Source organism: Talpa europaea, assembly GCF_964194135.1.
Source record: "Talpa europaea genome assembly, chromosome: 1".
In the NCBI taxonomy this organism is placed as follows: Eukaryota; Metazoa; Chordata; class Mammalia; order Eulipotyphla; family Talpidae; genus Talpa; species Talpa europaea.
Window position 1 is genome coordinate 151,605,041 of NC_140073.1, and position 16,155 is coordinate 151,621,195.

General features: G+C 46.9%; 1 protein-coding gene across 4 annotated transcripts in view; it reads left to right on the forward strand.

Annotated features, from left to right (window-relative positions):
• Positions 1-974: 974 nt before the first annotated feature.
• DAW1 (dynein assembly factor with WD repeats 1) overlaps positions 975-16,155 on the forward strand; it is a gene marked incomplete at both ends in the record, with an annotated part of 28,173 nt that continues 12,992 nt past the window's right edge. Inside the window, 7 exons of one of the 4 annotated variants that reach the window (XM_084230631.1) lie at positions 975-1,014; positions 5,714-5,786; positions 7,911-8,088; positions 9,356-9,414; positions 11,226-11,348; positions 13,316-13,415; positions 15,081-15,188. In XM_084230631.1, the coding sequence (XP_084086757.1) occupies positions 975-1,014; positions 5,714-5,786; positions 7,911-8,088; positions 9,356-9,414; positions 11,226-11,348; positions 13,316-13,415; positions 15,081-15,188 (681 nt within the window). The remainder of the gene's footprint in view (positions 1,015-5,713; positions 5,787-7,910; positions 8,089-9,355; positions 9,415-11,225; positions 11,349-13,315; positions 13,416-15,080; positions 15,189-16,155) is intronic. The other 3 variants (XM_084230632.1, XM_084230633.1, XM_084230634.1) reach the window with 3 other exon arrangements.

A 16,155-nucleotide genomic window follows, 5' to 3' on the forward strand; every position in this document is an offset into this window, starting at 1 on the left:
AGACCTTCCAGCCTGAAATTGAGGGTTGCTGGCACAGGTGAGGCTGCAGACCACCTGCCTTCCCGTCCCGCCTCCTGCTCTGGCTCCAGGGTGACCTGGGTACTTCTCCCACAAGGGCAGGTAGGAAATATGCCCACCTATACCTGTGTCTGGACTCTAAGAGCAGAGGTGTGTAAAGCGCTTGCTGCAGCGCGAGGCGCCTCTGCAGGAAATGGATGCTACTGACCAGGTCCTTTTTCTTTATTTTTAAAAAAAGATTTATTTTCTTTATGCATACAAGAGCTGGGGTATAGGCTAGAGGTGGGGTGGTGGTGAAAGGATTCACCAGAGACAGAGGAGGAGCAGAACAGGCCGATCCACCAAAATCCACTGCTGAGGGGAGCAGCGGGCAAGACAGGAGAGGTCTGCTGCGCCGTGTGGGTAGCTCCCTGGCCGGGGATCGAACTCGCGCTGCAGTGGCTGCGGATAGCTTGACAGCGCTGAGACTTAACCCTGCACCACCAGGGAGGCCCCTCATTCTCCTTCTGAGGGCGCAGGGACAGGGCACGAGTGGGGTCAGGAGGGCTGTCAGGAACGGGATTTTCCTTCCAACTCTCCTTACTGGGAACCCAGGAGGCTTAAGCGCGCCCTGGATTCCCCTCCAGATCTCGCCCCCATGAGATCCCCGTTAATGAGGATAAGGGGGAGCAGACTGGGGTGGGGTGCAGGGGCGTGGAGCTGAGCCCTGGCCCCGGCTCGCCCCCCAGAGCCGAGAGGCATATGCGAGCGGCGGGAGCAGGTCCTTCTCCCCGCCGGCGCCGGGCTGCGTTGGGAACCACCTCGAACCCCGCCCCTGCGCCGGCAGGCGGCTCCCCCCAAATCAGCGCTCCCAGGTCGGCGCCCGGGGCCCCGGAGGCTTCTGCGCACGCGCACACGCTTGTTTGGCGGTTCCCATGGCTACGCGTCCGGCCGACCCGGGTTCTGGGAACCACACGATGAAGCTCAAGAGCCTCCTGCTCCGGTACTACCCCCCAGGTACTGCTCGGCCCGCACCCGCACCTCGCGGCCCGGCTGGGAGGGGCGAGGGCGGCGGAGCGAGCCGGGCCCCGGGCGCCCGCACGCGCGGCGGGGATGGGGCGCTGCCCACTGGGCTGCTCCCTGCGGACGCCGGACGCTGCCCCTCAAAACTTTTCGGAGGACTCTTTTAGGAAGTCGTCAGCCTTTCGAACTGCTGAGTTATGATGCTTTCCGCTGCTTCAATAGCAAGCGAAGGGAGGGAGAGGTGGGGGTTGGTGATTTCCAGGGATGCTCATTTCTGGGAAGGGAACCCACAAGAGGGACGCGTTGCCTTTTCCTTCAGACACACCAGAGTGATCGAGTCCCGCAGCGTGGGGTGTACAAAGAAAATGCACACTCAACCAAGGATACTGCAGTAGTGAAATTCCCTGCCATTCTTCCTCTGCCTGCGCCTGTGGCGTGTCCTCCGATGGCGCGTGGCCTGGAGTCCTGGCGTTCACCTTCATCCCCTACAGTCTTGTGTTGGACACCCCGTAGCTGGCACTGACGCTGCAGGCTCCGACCTGCTCAGAGAGGAGACACAGGCCAGCGCCTGGCATGGACAGGCAGCTGCCTCAGCATCCAGGCTCCTACTTGGGGAGAGTGAAAACCCCAGACACGTTTTAACTGAATGCACAGGTGGAAGGTGGGGTGCAGCGAGCCAGGGGTGAAGGGCACCCTAACCCAGGGTGAAGAGCAAGCAGGAGATAGGGAACAAAATAACCAGCACCTGCACCTGTGACTCTGAAGACGGTTGGGGTGGAGGTCACTAACTTTTCAAGGGCTCTCAGTGGTATTTTTATTTTTTTTTTTATTTCATCCTCTTCCAGACTTCTTCTTACCCTACACTCTCCCCTCCCGCCACTTCAGCCTGCCTGACTGCTCTTTCAAGACAAAGGGGAGACATCCCCGCCATTGTTCTTGGCCCTGGCCTAGCCTTCCCAGTTGGCCCCAGTCAGTGTCATCTACTTGGAGACCTTCCTGCACCAGCGCACGGAGCAGCCTGCCCCTCCTAGATTTCTCTCTCTGCCGCCCTGTCTTAGGGTCTGGGTGTTCTTTATCATTTTCTGATGTCTATTTATACCTTCCCTTGGCAGGTATTTACCTGCCTCTTTCCCATGGACCGGAAGCTCCTGGGGACTGAGACCTGGCCTCTTTTGCTGGCTGCTGAATTCCCAGCTCCAGAGGAAGGGGGCACCTCTGGAGGGGGGCGCCTTCAGGGTTTATGAAGTGCTTGTGCAGGCACACGGAGGTGTCTGATGTGGGAGGTCCACCCAGGTGTGGAAATGCTCGTGAATAGTGTTGAAGATCTCCAGGGCTGCTACCTCTGCTGCCACCCGCCTAAGTGGGCCTGGAAGGCAAGGTCTGCCAGTGTGAAGCTGGCATTTGCTGGGAAAACACTCATTTCCTCCCCTCTTAGAATTCCAATTAAGATAACACAAAAAGGCTCTGAATAGAGAGGTCATCTAGAGGAAGTTTTAAATGAAGACGAATGGCTTGCTCTTTAGGCATTCTGCACACCTGCTTGGGCTGTGCTTGCTGGAAGGTGCTGCTGCTGCCCCCAGACTGTCTGACGATCATCTATCTATCTGCCTTTCATCCCTTCATGGTAGAGTTCAGGCCAAGAATGTGATCTGGAGTCAGAATAACTGACTGTAACCACGCACACGCACACACACACATTGTGGCTTGCACAGTTTGCTTTGCTCTGCCTCTCCATCAGTGATGGGAGGACACCAGCACTCCTAGCCACCCACCCCTCCAGGGACCATCCTGTGGATGGGACTCTTTCTCTGGAGTGACCCTCCTTGGAAGACTGTTTCCTGGTTTCCTGTCTTCCTCCTCTAAGGCTTCACCAGCTCACTCTTTGTGATCAATGAATCATTTAATGAGATTAACTCATGGCACGAGTTAAACAGAAAGCCTAGGGCTCTTTGTGGGCTGGGGATGGGTCAAAGAGGTGGTCTCAAAGTCCTTTCTGGCTCTGAAAGCCCAGGGTTCTAACAGCAGTCTTCCGTTCCAGAAAGGCTTTCGATTCCTGCTTGCAACTCTTAATGCTTATCCCAGAATGAGGCCCCGTCTCATTTAGATAGCTCGACACTTAATTTCTGAATTCCAATCTTTGGTGAGCCTTATTATATGCAAGATTCCCAGGACTGCTGATATGCAGGTGGGTGTTAACAATAACATGGTCAAATAGGGAGACTATCACTCACCCCTGAATCATGCCAACCTCGCCTTTATCCCTTTTGCAGCTAAAGCAATTTTGTAATTTCCTAATCCTCTCTATTTCGGCCCTCCCACTTACCCTTGAATAGCAAAGTGCTCTAGAGTGTTCTCTTGTTGGCATTCTCTGACTTATCTCTGTATCTCTAGCATGAGTGAAGGCAGGTGCGTACATAGGGCCCCTCCCTACCTAAGTTCTTGATCCTAAATGTCCATGGCAGTTACATGGCTTATCAATCACAGTGCATTCTCCCTTTATCTTGGCCACATTCATTAGTTCATAGGCTCTTCAAAATGTGAAGAGTAGGTGTTGAATGCATGCTTTTCATCTGACTCAGTTATGCCAATCTTTATCTTTTATTTATTGTGTGCAATCCCCTAGTTCCTCGGCCATGAGAAGGATAAGCATCTGTTAGTATTATAAGCGTTTGTAAACATTATTAATGCTTAATAAGCATGAATTATACTGGTTAATATTCTGAACACTTTCAAGATTTCTATTGCTGACTATGATCTGGGTAAGGAATACTCAGATCTTTTGAGCTTGGTCTTTTATTCAGTACATTGCAGAATTTTGGGGGTAGAGGCTTCTTACCTAAGTGTTTTGGAAGTTACACCTATTGTATAATGGTTCACAGGCAGGGGAAGACCAAGCATACTAAGACAGTGTGGGAAATAATCACTGAAGACAACAGATTTCTGGAAGCATCTTCATCTGCTGTTTGTATTCCTCCCGGCAGGCATCACAGCCCTTTGCTCCTCTTGAGTGCGGTGATGTGGGAAGGGTGAACACATGGCTGTGGTGACTGGTCACAGTGCAGCCACCAACAACACTGATTTCAGATTTGGCATCTTATTTTCTAGATCGACTTGTACAGCAACCCAACCAATTTTTAGTAGGAGAATTCAAGACTTTTAATATTTTCATTTTATTAGAAACTGGATAGTGTAGCATAAATAAAGCAGAATCTTATTCATGCATTGGCTCATTTTTATATGCATTTTCTTAGGATATCTGGGTTGGGGGTGGCCAGCTGTCACGGGGTGACCTTGGGAGGTGGGGTGGGGAGCAAATCCCTGAGCCTGGCTTTGCCACTGGGCAGGGAATGCTGCTTTGGGGGTGCCTGGTTATGGAGTGGGGCCTGGGGTGTCACTGCTGCTCCTTCTGCAAGGCTGGGACTGCCCACCAGGCTCTTGTAGGGGCGGCTCTGTGAGATTTGGGGCTTGGCTGAGGCTGCTGGAGGCAGATGGCCCACTAGTGTCCCAGCCGAGGAGCAAAGCTTGAGGAGTTCTGAGGCTTTGCTGCCGGGGCTGCTGGAGGCTGATGGGATGCTCAGGGGCCCCAGCTTGTGTGGTGGGGACTGGGGCAGCTAAAGGATCTCCACAGTTGGGGTGTGTGTGTGTGGGGAGCTGCCTGCAGGGCTCCTCTTGGTCGAGAAGGGTTCAGGGCTCCCCTTCAGTTCTTTGACTCCCCCCTTTCTGGTTCTTTGGCCACAGAGAGCAAGCTTTGTTGTTGCTATTGTATTTCTTGTTTTCTATGATTTGGGGGTTCCCAGGCTTCAAGTGTCTCTAGTCCCCGGTTGGGGGGGGTGTATGAGAAATGAAAGAAAACCCAGTCTCCAGCCCTGAGGCCTCTCACCACCCACCTTCTCCTACTCAACCTTGGCTGATGTTTGCACATCTGCTCGCAGGTATAGTTAGCTGTTGGGTGAGGAGGACCGGGGGTGGGGAGGAGGGGTGGCTGTGCAATGTTGTTTCAGAATCAGGGACAACTACTTTTGTTTCATCTTGAAAAATTAAAAAAAAATATATTGGAAAACAGGGGCCTCCCTGGTGGTGAAAATGGTTAAGTCACAGCACCACATGCCGCCACCGCAGCATGAGTTCGATCCCTGGCCAGGGAGCTGACCCATATGGTGCAGTAGACCTCTCCTGTCTCGCCTGCTGCTCCCCTCAGCAGTGTATTTCAGTCAGTCTGCCTGTTCTGCTCTCAGCTCTGTCTCTGGTGAATCCTCTCACCCCCACACCTCTGGCCTATACCCCAGTTCTTATATGCATAAATAAATCTTTTAAAAAAATTGGAGGGCCTCCCCTGGTGGCGCAGTGGTTGAGCACTGGGCTGTGAAGCTGCCCGCTGCCTCTGCAGCGCGGGTTCGAGCCCAGCTGCCGGTGAGGGTCCCACATGGCGCGCAGACCTCTCCTGCCGCCCGCTGCTCCTCTCAGCAGTGTACTTCGGTCCTTCTGCCTGTTCTGTTCCCTGCTCTGGCTCTGGTGAATTCGCTTACTCTCCCACGCTTCTGACTGTACCTAGTGCTTGTATAAATAAATAAATCTTTTAAAAAAATTAAAAAAATTGGAAAACAAAAATGAAAAATCAGCATGTCCACGTGGACCGGCTCTCAGCATCACTGCCATCCTGCATGTTTTATAACCTGTCTGCTTGCTGTTGCAGGAATCTTGCTGGAATATGAAAAGAGTGGAGAACTAAAGACAAAATCTATAGACTTGCTTGATCTCAATCCAGGGTAAGCTCGCTGTGTGGGGCCGTGTGGATGTCCTGTCCAGGGTTTTTTACTGGACACCCTGATGTGGGGTGTCTGATGAGGATAAAGCGCATAAACTACAGACAATATATTGCTAAAAAATAAAATAAAATTGCTCTTCTGTCTTGTATTATTTCCTGCTTGTTTCAGTGGGTTCCACCTGAGGGCCTTGCCAAAGGAGAAGGTGGGAAAAAGTTCATCAGTGAGCCCCTCTTTTTCCTAAGCAGACTTTAAAGAATAAACCCTTTAGTGAAGTTTTCAAAGAGTTGTGAAAAGACCCCACAAGTGCCACACCCAGATTCCCCGCTTTTAACATCTTGGATTCTTAGTTTGGTACGTTTGTCACAATTATTAAACCAGTGTTGATAACTGATAATTAAACCACATTTTACTGAGTTTCTCCATAGTCTAGCCTGATTCTCGCCCTCCTCCAGGGTCCCATCCTGGCCTCCACGCTGCATCCGCGTCCTGGCTCTTAAGCACCTCAGGCCAACGCTGGCTCTGTGTAGTGCCAGGATGAGCACTGAGCAGGTATCTATGATCCACGCACACAGGGTAAAGGAGAGTCCTGGAGCCCTCGGTGGGTTTCCCAGGCTTTTATTGAGCTTTAACATGTAGTGCAGCAACCAGGTACATGGCAGGCAGTGGTGCAGGGTGGGGGAGGGGTGGGGGTTAGGGGTGGGGGGAGTGGTGCCAGGAGGCCACCAGGCCTTCAAGCCCCTGGCAAGTCTTCACTCAGGGCTTCTCTGACCTTCTTTAACACACTTCTCACTCCTGCCTCTTCCCTGCTTGCACTTCTCTAGGTGACTATCTCAATATTCTTCCCGTGGCCCACAGAAGTAAACAAGGCAGCTTACAACAATGTAACAACTGCAGGTTCCCCATCAGGCAGGGCAATCCTAATGGTGGGAGGGCAGAAAAGCCTGAAAACCATTTACCCTACCTCAGACTCCTTCCTTTTTGATGATCGTGATCTTTTGAGGAGTACAGGTTATTGAATTTTGAGACTATCACTGAGCACAAGATGCTCCTGGTTGTCACGGGGTGTGGGGAGGTCCTTTGTCTTGGGAGGCAGGTGCACCCAGAGGATGTGCCCTTGTGAGGGCCTACTGCCGGGTTTGTCCCCTTTAGGGGACCTTATGCAAAACCCCACTGGAAGAAACGCCCCAGACTGTGGTTACACCTGCAGGAGCCCAAGTTTGGATTAGGTGAAGGTGTCCTCAACAGGAGGAAATAAACCATAGAACAAAAATGTCGTGATATACGCGATACTCCTTCCGCTTGGAGATGATTAGTGAGGACAACAACAAAGGCTACAGGCCAAGGCGCCTCCTGCAGCTGGAAGTCAGTGGTGAGTGGGTGTTTCTGGTGAGAAAACCAGCTCAGACATCCGGGTGCTGTCCAGGGCCGCCAGAGCAGGAGTGGGGCCCGGGGCTGTTGTCCTAGGGCGAGGACAGGCTGTGGCTGGAGCATGGAGGCGTTGGTGGAGCACAGCTCTTATTACAAGTCCCTGCCACAGAGAAGGCTCTCTCGGTAGAATTTTCTTTTCTTTTCTTATTTTTTTTTTTAATTAAAGAACAGCACAGAAAAGATCAGTGACCTTCATCTGCACCAGTCCTTGTTTGATCTGTGTTCAGGGAAGATGAGACCTAAGATCTAGCTTTGTTAAGATGGTTCAGTGGGACACACCTGAACTAAAATCATAATGAAAGCATTAAGTTAGAGAGTCTTTACAGGATTAATGAAACAAAACATGTAAAGAGAAAAATAAAGTAGGGCTGGGTCCTTCAAGGTGTTCATTTAAAAGAAAGAAAAAAACAGGAAAAGACCAGCACTCATGTTCAGGACCAGTATGCCTGACCTTAGGGGAGTTCTGGGCTCTTCCAGAGAGCTGGGTCCCCACCAAGGAAAGTACTCTGGAGCTCCCCGCCTGCTCCTCCCAACCCCCAACTTCCCTGGTGCTGCTAAGCCCTCAGTGCTCTGTGTGCTTTGCCCCAGAAATTCTCTGGGTGAAGATGATGTCTTGGCATTTTATAAGTGTCCTTCTAAAGCAGTGCAATTTCTTCATGTAATGGAAGTTTACCTTATTTTTGACATAGACATAAGTAATGCTTGTCTTTGGTTTTGGTGGGTTTTCAGCACTGATGTCAATGCCTTAGTGGAAGAGATACAAGTAGCAGAGCCTCTCATCACAGCTTCCAGAACAGACCAAGTGAAACTCTTAATACAGAGACTGCAATATAAACTCGGCCAGCACAGCACACACAAATTCTACCTTTTTAAGGTAATGCATGTTTAGCAATAGTAGTTAGAAGGATTTCAATGAATGAAGTGATGCTCTATTAATATGAGATTAAAAAAAGAGAAAAAAATGCTTTTCCCTCAGTGTCTCGCATATATTTGCTGAGACTAGACTCAATAAATGTTTGCTGACTGGATGAACCACACACATTTATTTCTTAAGAGTTTAAATAAAGATCTGTGGTGGGTTTAGCTCTTCTTTATTATCACAAATTGACAGAGTAGCTATTGAGGTCACTTTAAATTACTGAGCAACATGTTCTTCCAGCTCACATTCATGTGAATGAAACTGTACTTAAGTAAATGATTTGTTGTTAGGGCAATGTGAATACGCATACTTTTCCTAAAGTTTCTCATGATTAAGAGTGTATGTAACACAGGTAGTCATTTATCACTTCAAGAACAACTTTATTATTTAGCAATATTTAATAGCTTTTCTATTATTACACTGACTTCTATTATTACACTTTTCTAGTATCAAAATGACTTTATTTTTATAATTTAAATATAATTATAGTAAAATATGATTATTATTGAAATACTCAGCAAAAAATCCAGGCAATTTTTGGCATTCATTCAATTTACTGGAAGAGAATGAAGTTATTCCTGTAATTTTTTTAATCCAGCAGGTAGCGCTGTTTAGCTTCAAATGTGATCTCTAAGGAGGGTGACCTTGTAATTCATCCTCCAGAGGGACCGGACCTTTTGTGACAGTGACAGGGGATGCAATTGATAGTTACACTCTGGCAGTAAACAAACTGACACTGTCCAGTCCCACCAAATCTCTCTTACTTATAAGCAAATTACCCAATTTACATACCTGCTAGAGAATGTAAGGATTGAAAAGCAAAAAAGACAGCATGACTCTGAGGGAGCTTTAGGATTGAAAAAAGTAATAATAATACATCATAAAATTCTACCTTTGCAGGATATTTAGTGTCATTCTTATCAGCACTGTCCCTATAGAAATGAAGTATTATAAGCTCCCATTACTTGGTATTTTATTTAATACTCATAATGTAACTCAAGGGGAAATGAATGAAAAACATATATCCAAAGACATTTTTTGGTGATTTATGTAACCACGAGATGAATTATTGGTCTTAATGATAGATGGAACAATGCATTTTTTTCTCATTCATTGCAGTATAGGATATTGTTCATTTTTCTTTATAATCAAGACAAATTTGAATGTCTTCATTGAAGCTAAAATGAGTGAATGACACTGTCATTGTTTTCTTTCATTGAAGGTTCTCAGGGCACATATATTGCCATTGACCAATGTCGCGTTAAATAAATCGGGCTCATGGTAAGGATCTCTATTTAAAACATTTTTTTTTCATTAATTTTTTTAAGAGCAATTTTAGGTAAACAGAATCATTGGGCAGAAATGCCCCGCATTCCACTGGCCTCTCACCTGCCCAGCCTCTCTGCCTTCCACCAGTAGTACCCTCACAAAGCCATGCACTTGGTACAGCTGATGAAGCTGTAGGACTGACCATCATCATTCAGAGTTCACAGTTCACACACAGGGTCTCCCTCTTGGTTTCGTACGTTCTGGGGGTTGACAAATTGTGGCGTTAGGGGACTCTAAGGCGGTTTCACTACCCTAAACACCCTCTGTGCCCTGCAAGGCTTCATTTCTATTCCTGATGTCTAAGAGATGAAAACCTCTTTTTTAAAATAAAAATTATGTATATTAGAAGTGTGCAACATGGTGATGGTATACGTACACAGAGTGAAGTCGTTACTGCTCAAGTTAATGAACGTATCACCTCAAGTTACCATGTTTTGTGTGCACTGAGTGTGAAATCTGTGCTTTTAGTAGATTTCCAGTATCCGATATCACTGCCCACAGCTGCCATGCTCGAACATGAAGTCCCTGGACCAACTCTTCTTCTGTGACTGTGGCTCTGTCCCCTCTCACCATGTCTCTCCCTTCTCCCTCGCACCAGTTCCAGGAACCACCATTCTAACCTCTGAGTTTTATTTTCTTCCACGTCTGGTTTATTGTTGTCACAACGGCAGGATTTCCTTGGCCAAATAATATCCCATCGTATATACACATCGTACATACACCACCTTTTTGTGATACCTTCCTCCCTTTACACACACATAAGGTCATTCCTTACTTTGATCATGGTGAATAACAATGCAAGCTAGCTCTCCAAATCTCCATTTCATTCCTTTGATGGTATACCCAAAAATGGGACTGGAGGAATCACAGAATAGTTTTATTTTTAATTTTTGGGGGAACCTTTATAAGGTTTTCCATATGAACAGTACCAATTTATGTTCCCATCAGCAGTGTACAAAGGTTAAGAGGTTTCACACTACTTCCAAGCATTTTTGTTAAAAGTAGCAGTTGAGTAAATAATAGGTGGATTTTTTTTTTATTTCAGCACCCTACCTGATTAGAGGGGTTTTGAGTCTGTACTAACAGAATTTACCAAGATGGGGGGTGGATGGGGCCACAGAAAGGGATCCAGATGAAGTGAGGATTTTATGATGTAACCATCGGGGAAAATGTCCCTGTTTATTGGGGTAGATCAGAAATTCAGGAAGCGTCACTGCTTATCAGCATCATTTAATAATTTTTTTTTAAAAGATTTTAATTATTTATTTATACAAGTACAGGGGTACAGGCCAGATGAGCGGGAGGGTGAGAGGATTCACCAGAGTCAGAGCAGGGAACAGAACAGGCAGACTGACAAAGTACACTGCTGAGGGGAGCAGCGGGTGAGACAGGAGAGGTCTGCCGCGCCATGTGGGATTCTCGCTGGGATTGAACCGGCGCTGCAGAAACTGTGGACAGCTTCACAGCGTGGCGCTCAACCACCTGTGCCATCAGGGGATGCCCTAATAATATTATTTGTATTGTAAAAACAATTACTAGAAGGGTTGCTCTCTGAGTGGCTCTTCTTTTTGGGGGTTTGCAATACAATTTTAGAGTTTCTAAGTCAAAGGATTTTGATACTGTTCGCTATTGAACCGTTTGTTCTGCATGCACAAATCCACCGTAAAAAGCAAAACACACGGGGTTATGTATAGTCCTGCAGGTGAAAACCAGCTGTTAGCACACCGCTGTTCTCACCTGTCGTGTATTTCTACCCTCGGCAGCTTTATCACCGGGAGCTATGACCGGACATGCAAGCTCTGGGACACCGCCTCGGGAGAAGAGCTTCACACCCTGGAGGGGCACAGGAACGTGGTTTATGCCATCGCATTCAACAATCCTTACGGGTAAGGAGACATCCCCTCACTCACCTGGTCCGTCATTAACCCACAAACTCATCATCCTTCCCCCATCTACTTGGGGAGGAGACTGTAAAAGAACTAAAATTTATTGTGTGCCTGCTGCGGGCTTTGGAAACCTTTTAAAATACGCCCTTAACTGCCTAAGGGAGCTTTGGGACAGGCATTCCTGCCCACGGCCCACTATCTTGTCCAGAACTTTCCGCCCCCACAGCAGAAGTAGAGAGAAAAGGTGACTCCCAGCCCTTGTGCACCCCCTGACCGCAGCTTCTACAGAACGTGCAGATTCAACGTGGTTTGCTTTTTATTTATTTTTTTACTATTTACAACACTTTTTTTTTTTAGAAGATTTATTTATTTATGCATACAAGAGCTGGGGTACAGGCCAGAGATGCAGGGGGTGAGAGGATTCACCAAAGACAGAGTGGGGCACAGAACAGGCAGACTGACTGAAACACACTGCTGAGGGGAGCAGCAGCGAGGCAGGAGAGGTCTCCTGCGCCATGTGTTGTTCCCTGGCTAGCCAGGGATCGAACTCGTGCTGCAGAGCCTGCAGATTGCTTCATAGTGCGGTGCTTAACCCCTTGCGCCACCAGGAAGGCCCTACAACACTTTATTTTTAAGTCGATTTGATTTACCATTTGTTGACAAAACGATATAATTTCGTGAGTATAGCTGTACACTTTGGCAATTACACATGTTTCACTCCACCAGAGCTGCAGTCCCATCACAAATGGCTTTGACCCCATCTACACCCCTTTCCATACCCTGTGGTAACTATCATCTTTTTCAGAGCCTAAGAATTATTTTTGCTCTTTGTTTTCTGTATAGTATGAAAATGAATGAGGCCATTCCATAATTGTCTTTCACTTTCTGATTATTTCACTTAATATAATTACCTCAAGACCCATCCATATTGTCACAAAGGCACAATTTCATTTTTGACGGCTGAGTAGTATTCCACTGAGTATATGTACTACCACTTCTTTAACCACTCACCTGGTGAGGGGCATTTAAGTTGATTCCATGTCTTGCCTATTGTGAATAATGCGGCTATGAGCATTATCTACTTTGCTTAGAAGTAACTGCACAGTATTACCAGGTAGAAAAATGCATATGATAATTTGCTGAATAACAGTACAAAATTGCTATAGAAAGTTGTCGATGAGATCACTGAATTGGAGAACACTGTACAAATTTAGAAAAGCTCTTTGTCCAGATTGTTCTGCAGGCATGTTTAAACTCTTTAAGGATTTTTTTTAAGGGTTTCAGCAAAGTGAATTTAAGAGATCCAAAGAGTAAGCGGGAATGTGTTTGGTGATAATGGGGGTGAGGGAGAGAGGAAAATAAATGTAAACTACTTTAGAGTTTATATGTTTTATACATTAGTTCAAAATTACATTTTGATTAAATAAAGTAATTCTAAAACATTGAAATGAGTGATAACTTTTACAATGTGGTGTTATATGGATAGAGAGAACAGTATGTGATAGAACAGCAAATGATTTAAAAGCCACAGCTGTGTGAGACTGATGTTTTTGAGGGGCAGGAAGGAGAGGGACAGAGCGAGGGCACTTAGTGAAGAGCTCCCAGGCTTTCAGTACCGTTGGCAGAAGCAGAAAGCCATGAGCTGCTGACGGGAGAGGCATCTCGCTGGATGCTATTACTTGTTAGTAATGTTCTAAATAAAATCTCTCGCCATAACCATTGTGATAATTAAAATATTTTTAATCTTCAACTTCTACCTTTAATGTATAATTTAAAAAATTAAATACCACGCAAAAGTCAGACCACTTTTTATTCACCACTAATATAATTATTGTGTTTATTGCTGAAAAGTGAAGTAAATTTTTTAAGTAGGGAGTGTTGTATTAATATATCCTGTCTTAATTCAGTGTATCATAGACTTGGCTGAATCTGATTTCAAAATCCAGATTTTTTTTTTTAAACCTTAGTGATAAAATTGCCACTGGGTCCTTTGATAAGACATGTAAACTATGGAGTGTGGAGACGGGGAAATGTTATCATACCTTTCGGGGCCATACAGCAGAAATAGTGAGTATATTCATTTTATTATTTTTATGCTGCTGTTTTTTTAAACATTTCTCTTTGTTTCATGGACTTTATTTTTAGAGCAGTTTTAGGTTTTCAGCAAAATTAGGCAGAAGGGGCTTATAATTCTCTCTCCCCAAGACACATGCAGCACCCCCAGTATCAGTACATGCTCTACAGGGCGCATTTGTTACAATTTCCACCTTGAGGCATCACTGCTGTTTCTCATTAGGATTCTCTTAGGGGCAGAAAGGGCTCTCATATGCTTGCCTGGGGGATACAACTGTCCTCAGCCACCAGTGGGCCAGCTGGACATTGTTCCAAGGACCAGATAAGACCTGGCAGATCTGGGAGGCTGGAAAGAGTCTTTTAACTACAGTTTCCCCAGACTCTAAAAGAGGGAGGCAGGGAGGGTAGTTGAAATCAGGAGTGATGGGGAAAGGTGCATAATTAAGAAGGATCCCTCCCCAGCCAGGAAGAAAACCAACCTTAACAGTCCTGCAGCTTTATTGCTGGGGCAGGTCTCAGCTGTCCAAGACTGTCCACTGCTTTCTAATCAGCTTTGTTGCTGACTTTATTCTGGTGCTTTGTGAAATCTTTTCTCAAAAGACCCCAAGAAGCCTCTGGTATGGCGGTCCCCAATGATTCCATTATAAAGTCATGATTTTACCTCCTAAATTTTATAATTATTTTACACAGGATATCATTAGGTAAATTTGGGATTATAGGTTATAATTCATTTTATAATTAATTAAACAATTCTACCCTGTCTTGTTTGTCTCTCCCTGTAGTTTATATGGTGCTCGATAGAATTCACAAGCTTTAGTTTCAGTGGCTCGCAGAATCGCAGAGACCCATATCCTGCATCCTGTGATAGGTTAAGGGTGTGAGAACCGCACCCACCCTGACCTTTTCTTTTTCACTGAATTGTCCCTAAAGTTTGAACTCAATGTGTGTTGCTCTCAAACGCGCTTTTTAAAATAGCCTTTTCAAATCATCTAAAATATTTAGGCTGCTTGTTTTTTACCTGTCATTAGAACTCAAATTTGCATAAATAGTTGATGCTCTAAATAGTTTTCACTATTGGGAAGCCCTTGATGTTGACCAATTCTGTGTTATATCCTATAACAATTACTGAGATAATTGGCTCCCTAGAGGAAAATGATGGCCTCTAAAGATAAACAGGCTGCTTATTTTAGGGGTAAAATCAGTGTGTATTCATTCTTCAAATTCGTGGTATGTTCATCTCACGAGAGCTCAGGCTGTGCTCAAAATACTTTGCTAGATGCTGGGGACACTGCAGAGAAAAACGGTAACTGCACCCTTGGTGACACTCGGGGCGTCAGCTCGACCCTGCCTTACAGCGTCCTGAAGAGTTGACTCTCAGGAGTGGGTTTGGCTCCTGTTGTTCTCCCTGACCCAGAAGTGGCAGGAGCCGGCCCTGCCGTTCTTGGCTGGTGTAAGAGACACGCGGCCTCTTCTCAAGGGGAGGACATTCCCGGGGTTCAGCTGCCGAGAGAAGACCCCTCTTGCTCAACGCTGGGCTCCTTATGTTGTTCCCAAAAGTCCGTCACAATCTGCTCAGTCTGGCCCCTTCCAACTTTCCAGTGGAAAATGGCCACTTTCTGAGTCATGTGTCTGAGACCTCTTCCCTTTCTTGTGATCCAGGTGTGTTTATCGTTCAACCCCCAGAGCACGCTGGTGGCCACGGGCAGCATGGACACGAGGGCCAAGCTCTGGGACATCTGCAGCGGGGAGGAGGTGTGCACGCTGGCGGTAGGTGGCTCCGGCCCGCACCTCCTCAGCCTGGCTCAGGGCCACCACGACTTGGGTTTATTTCCATCTGTGCTTTCACCTCACTCCGAGCTCTAAGTGAGAAGAGCACTCAGCGCTTCTGGTTTTCCGATGCAGTGAAGGGCGGGGTTCCTGCAGGTGTGGGATTCACGCCAAAGACGAGGCCCCAAGTGCTTTCGATTTTGACCAATTTCACCATGGAAACGGCACCAATGCTACCCAAAACCTGTCGTAAAGTCTGGTTAAAAGCCGTGCTGTGAAGCTGTCCACAGCCTTTGCAGCGCAGGTTCGATCCCTGCCGGCCAGGGAGCTACCCACATGGCGCAGCAGACCTCTCCTGTCTCGCCCAATGCTCCCCTCAGCAGTGTATTTCAGTACACACTCAGTATTTCAGTACACACTGTCTCTGGTGAATCCTCTCACCCTCCCCAGTTCTTGTACAAATAAATGAATCTTAAAAAAAAAAAAACAAAAAAGCCGAGACGGAGGCAGGTACTTTTTGGAAGGGGCAGAACTGGAGAAACTTGGCAGAAGGTTCTAGAAGGGGATGGCTGTTGCCACTCTTCTCCTCTGCCCTCCCATCTCAGACGCCTCCTTATTACCAAGTCTGAACGGAGGAAGGACAAGTGGCAGGAGTGGACAGTGCCAAGGGCACCGGCCTCAGAGTGGGGGGACCCTCCACAGGGACCCTCTCTGTCCCCTGCGCACATCCAGCACCTTCCTTTGCCCGGCCACCCTCCCTCCCACCCCATCCAACCAGCACATGGAAGCAGCGCTATTCTCTGTGGAAAGAAAAACGAATGAACAAACAAACACACACACACACAATAGCAATAAGCAGCAGGACCCCTTTCCCAGGAGAACTTTTTCTAAGAAAGTTAAAAAATGAACTAAGAGATAGAAACAGCAAAGGTTTTAAGTAAATGACAGCGCCTGCCACTCTTGATGC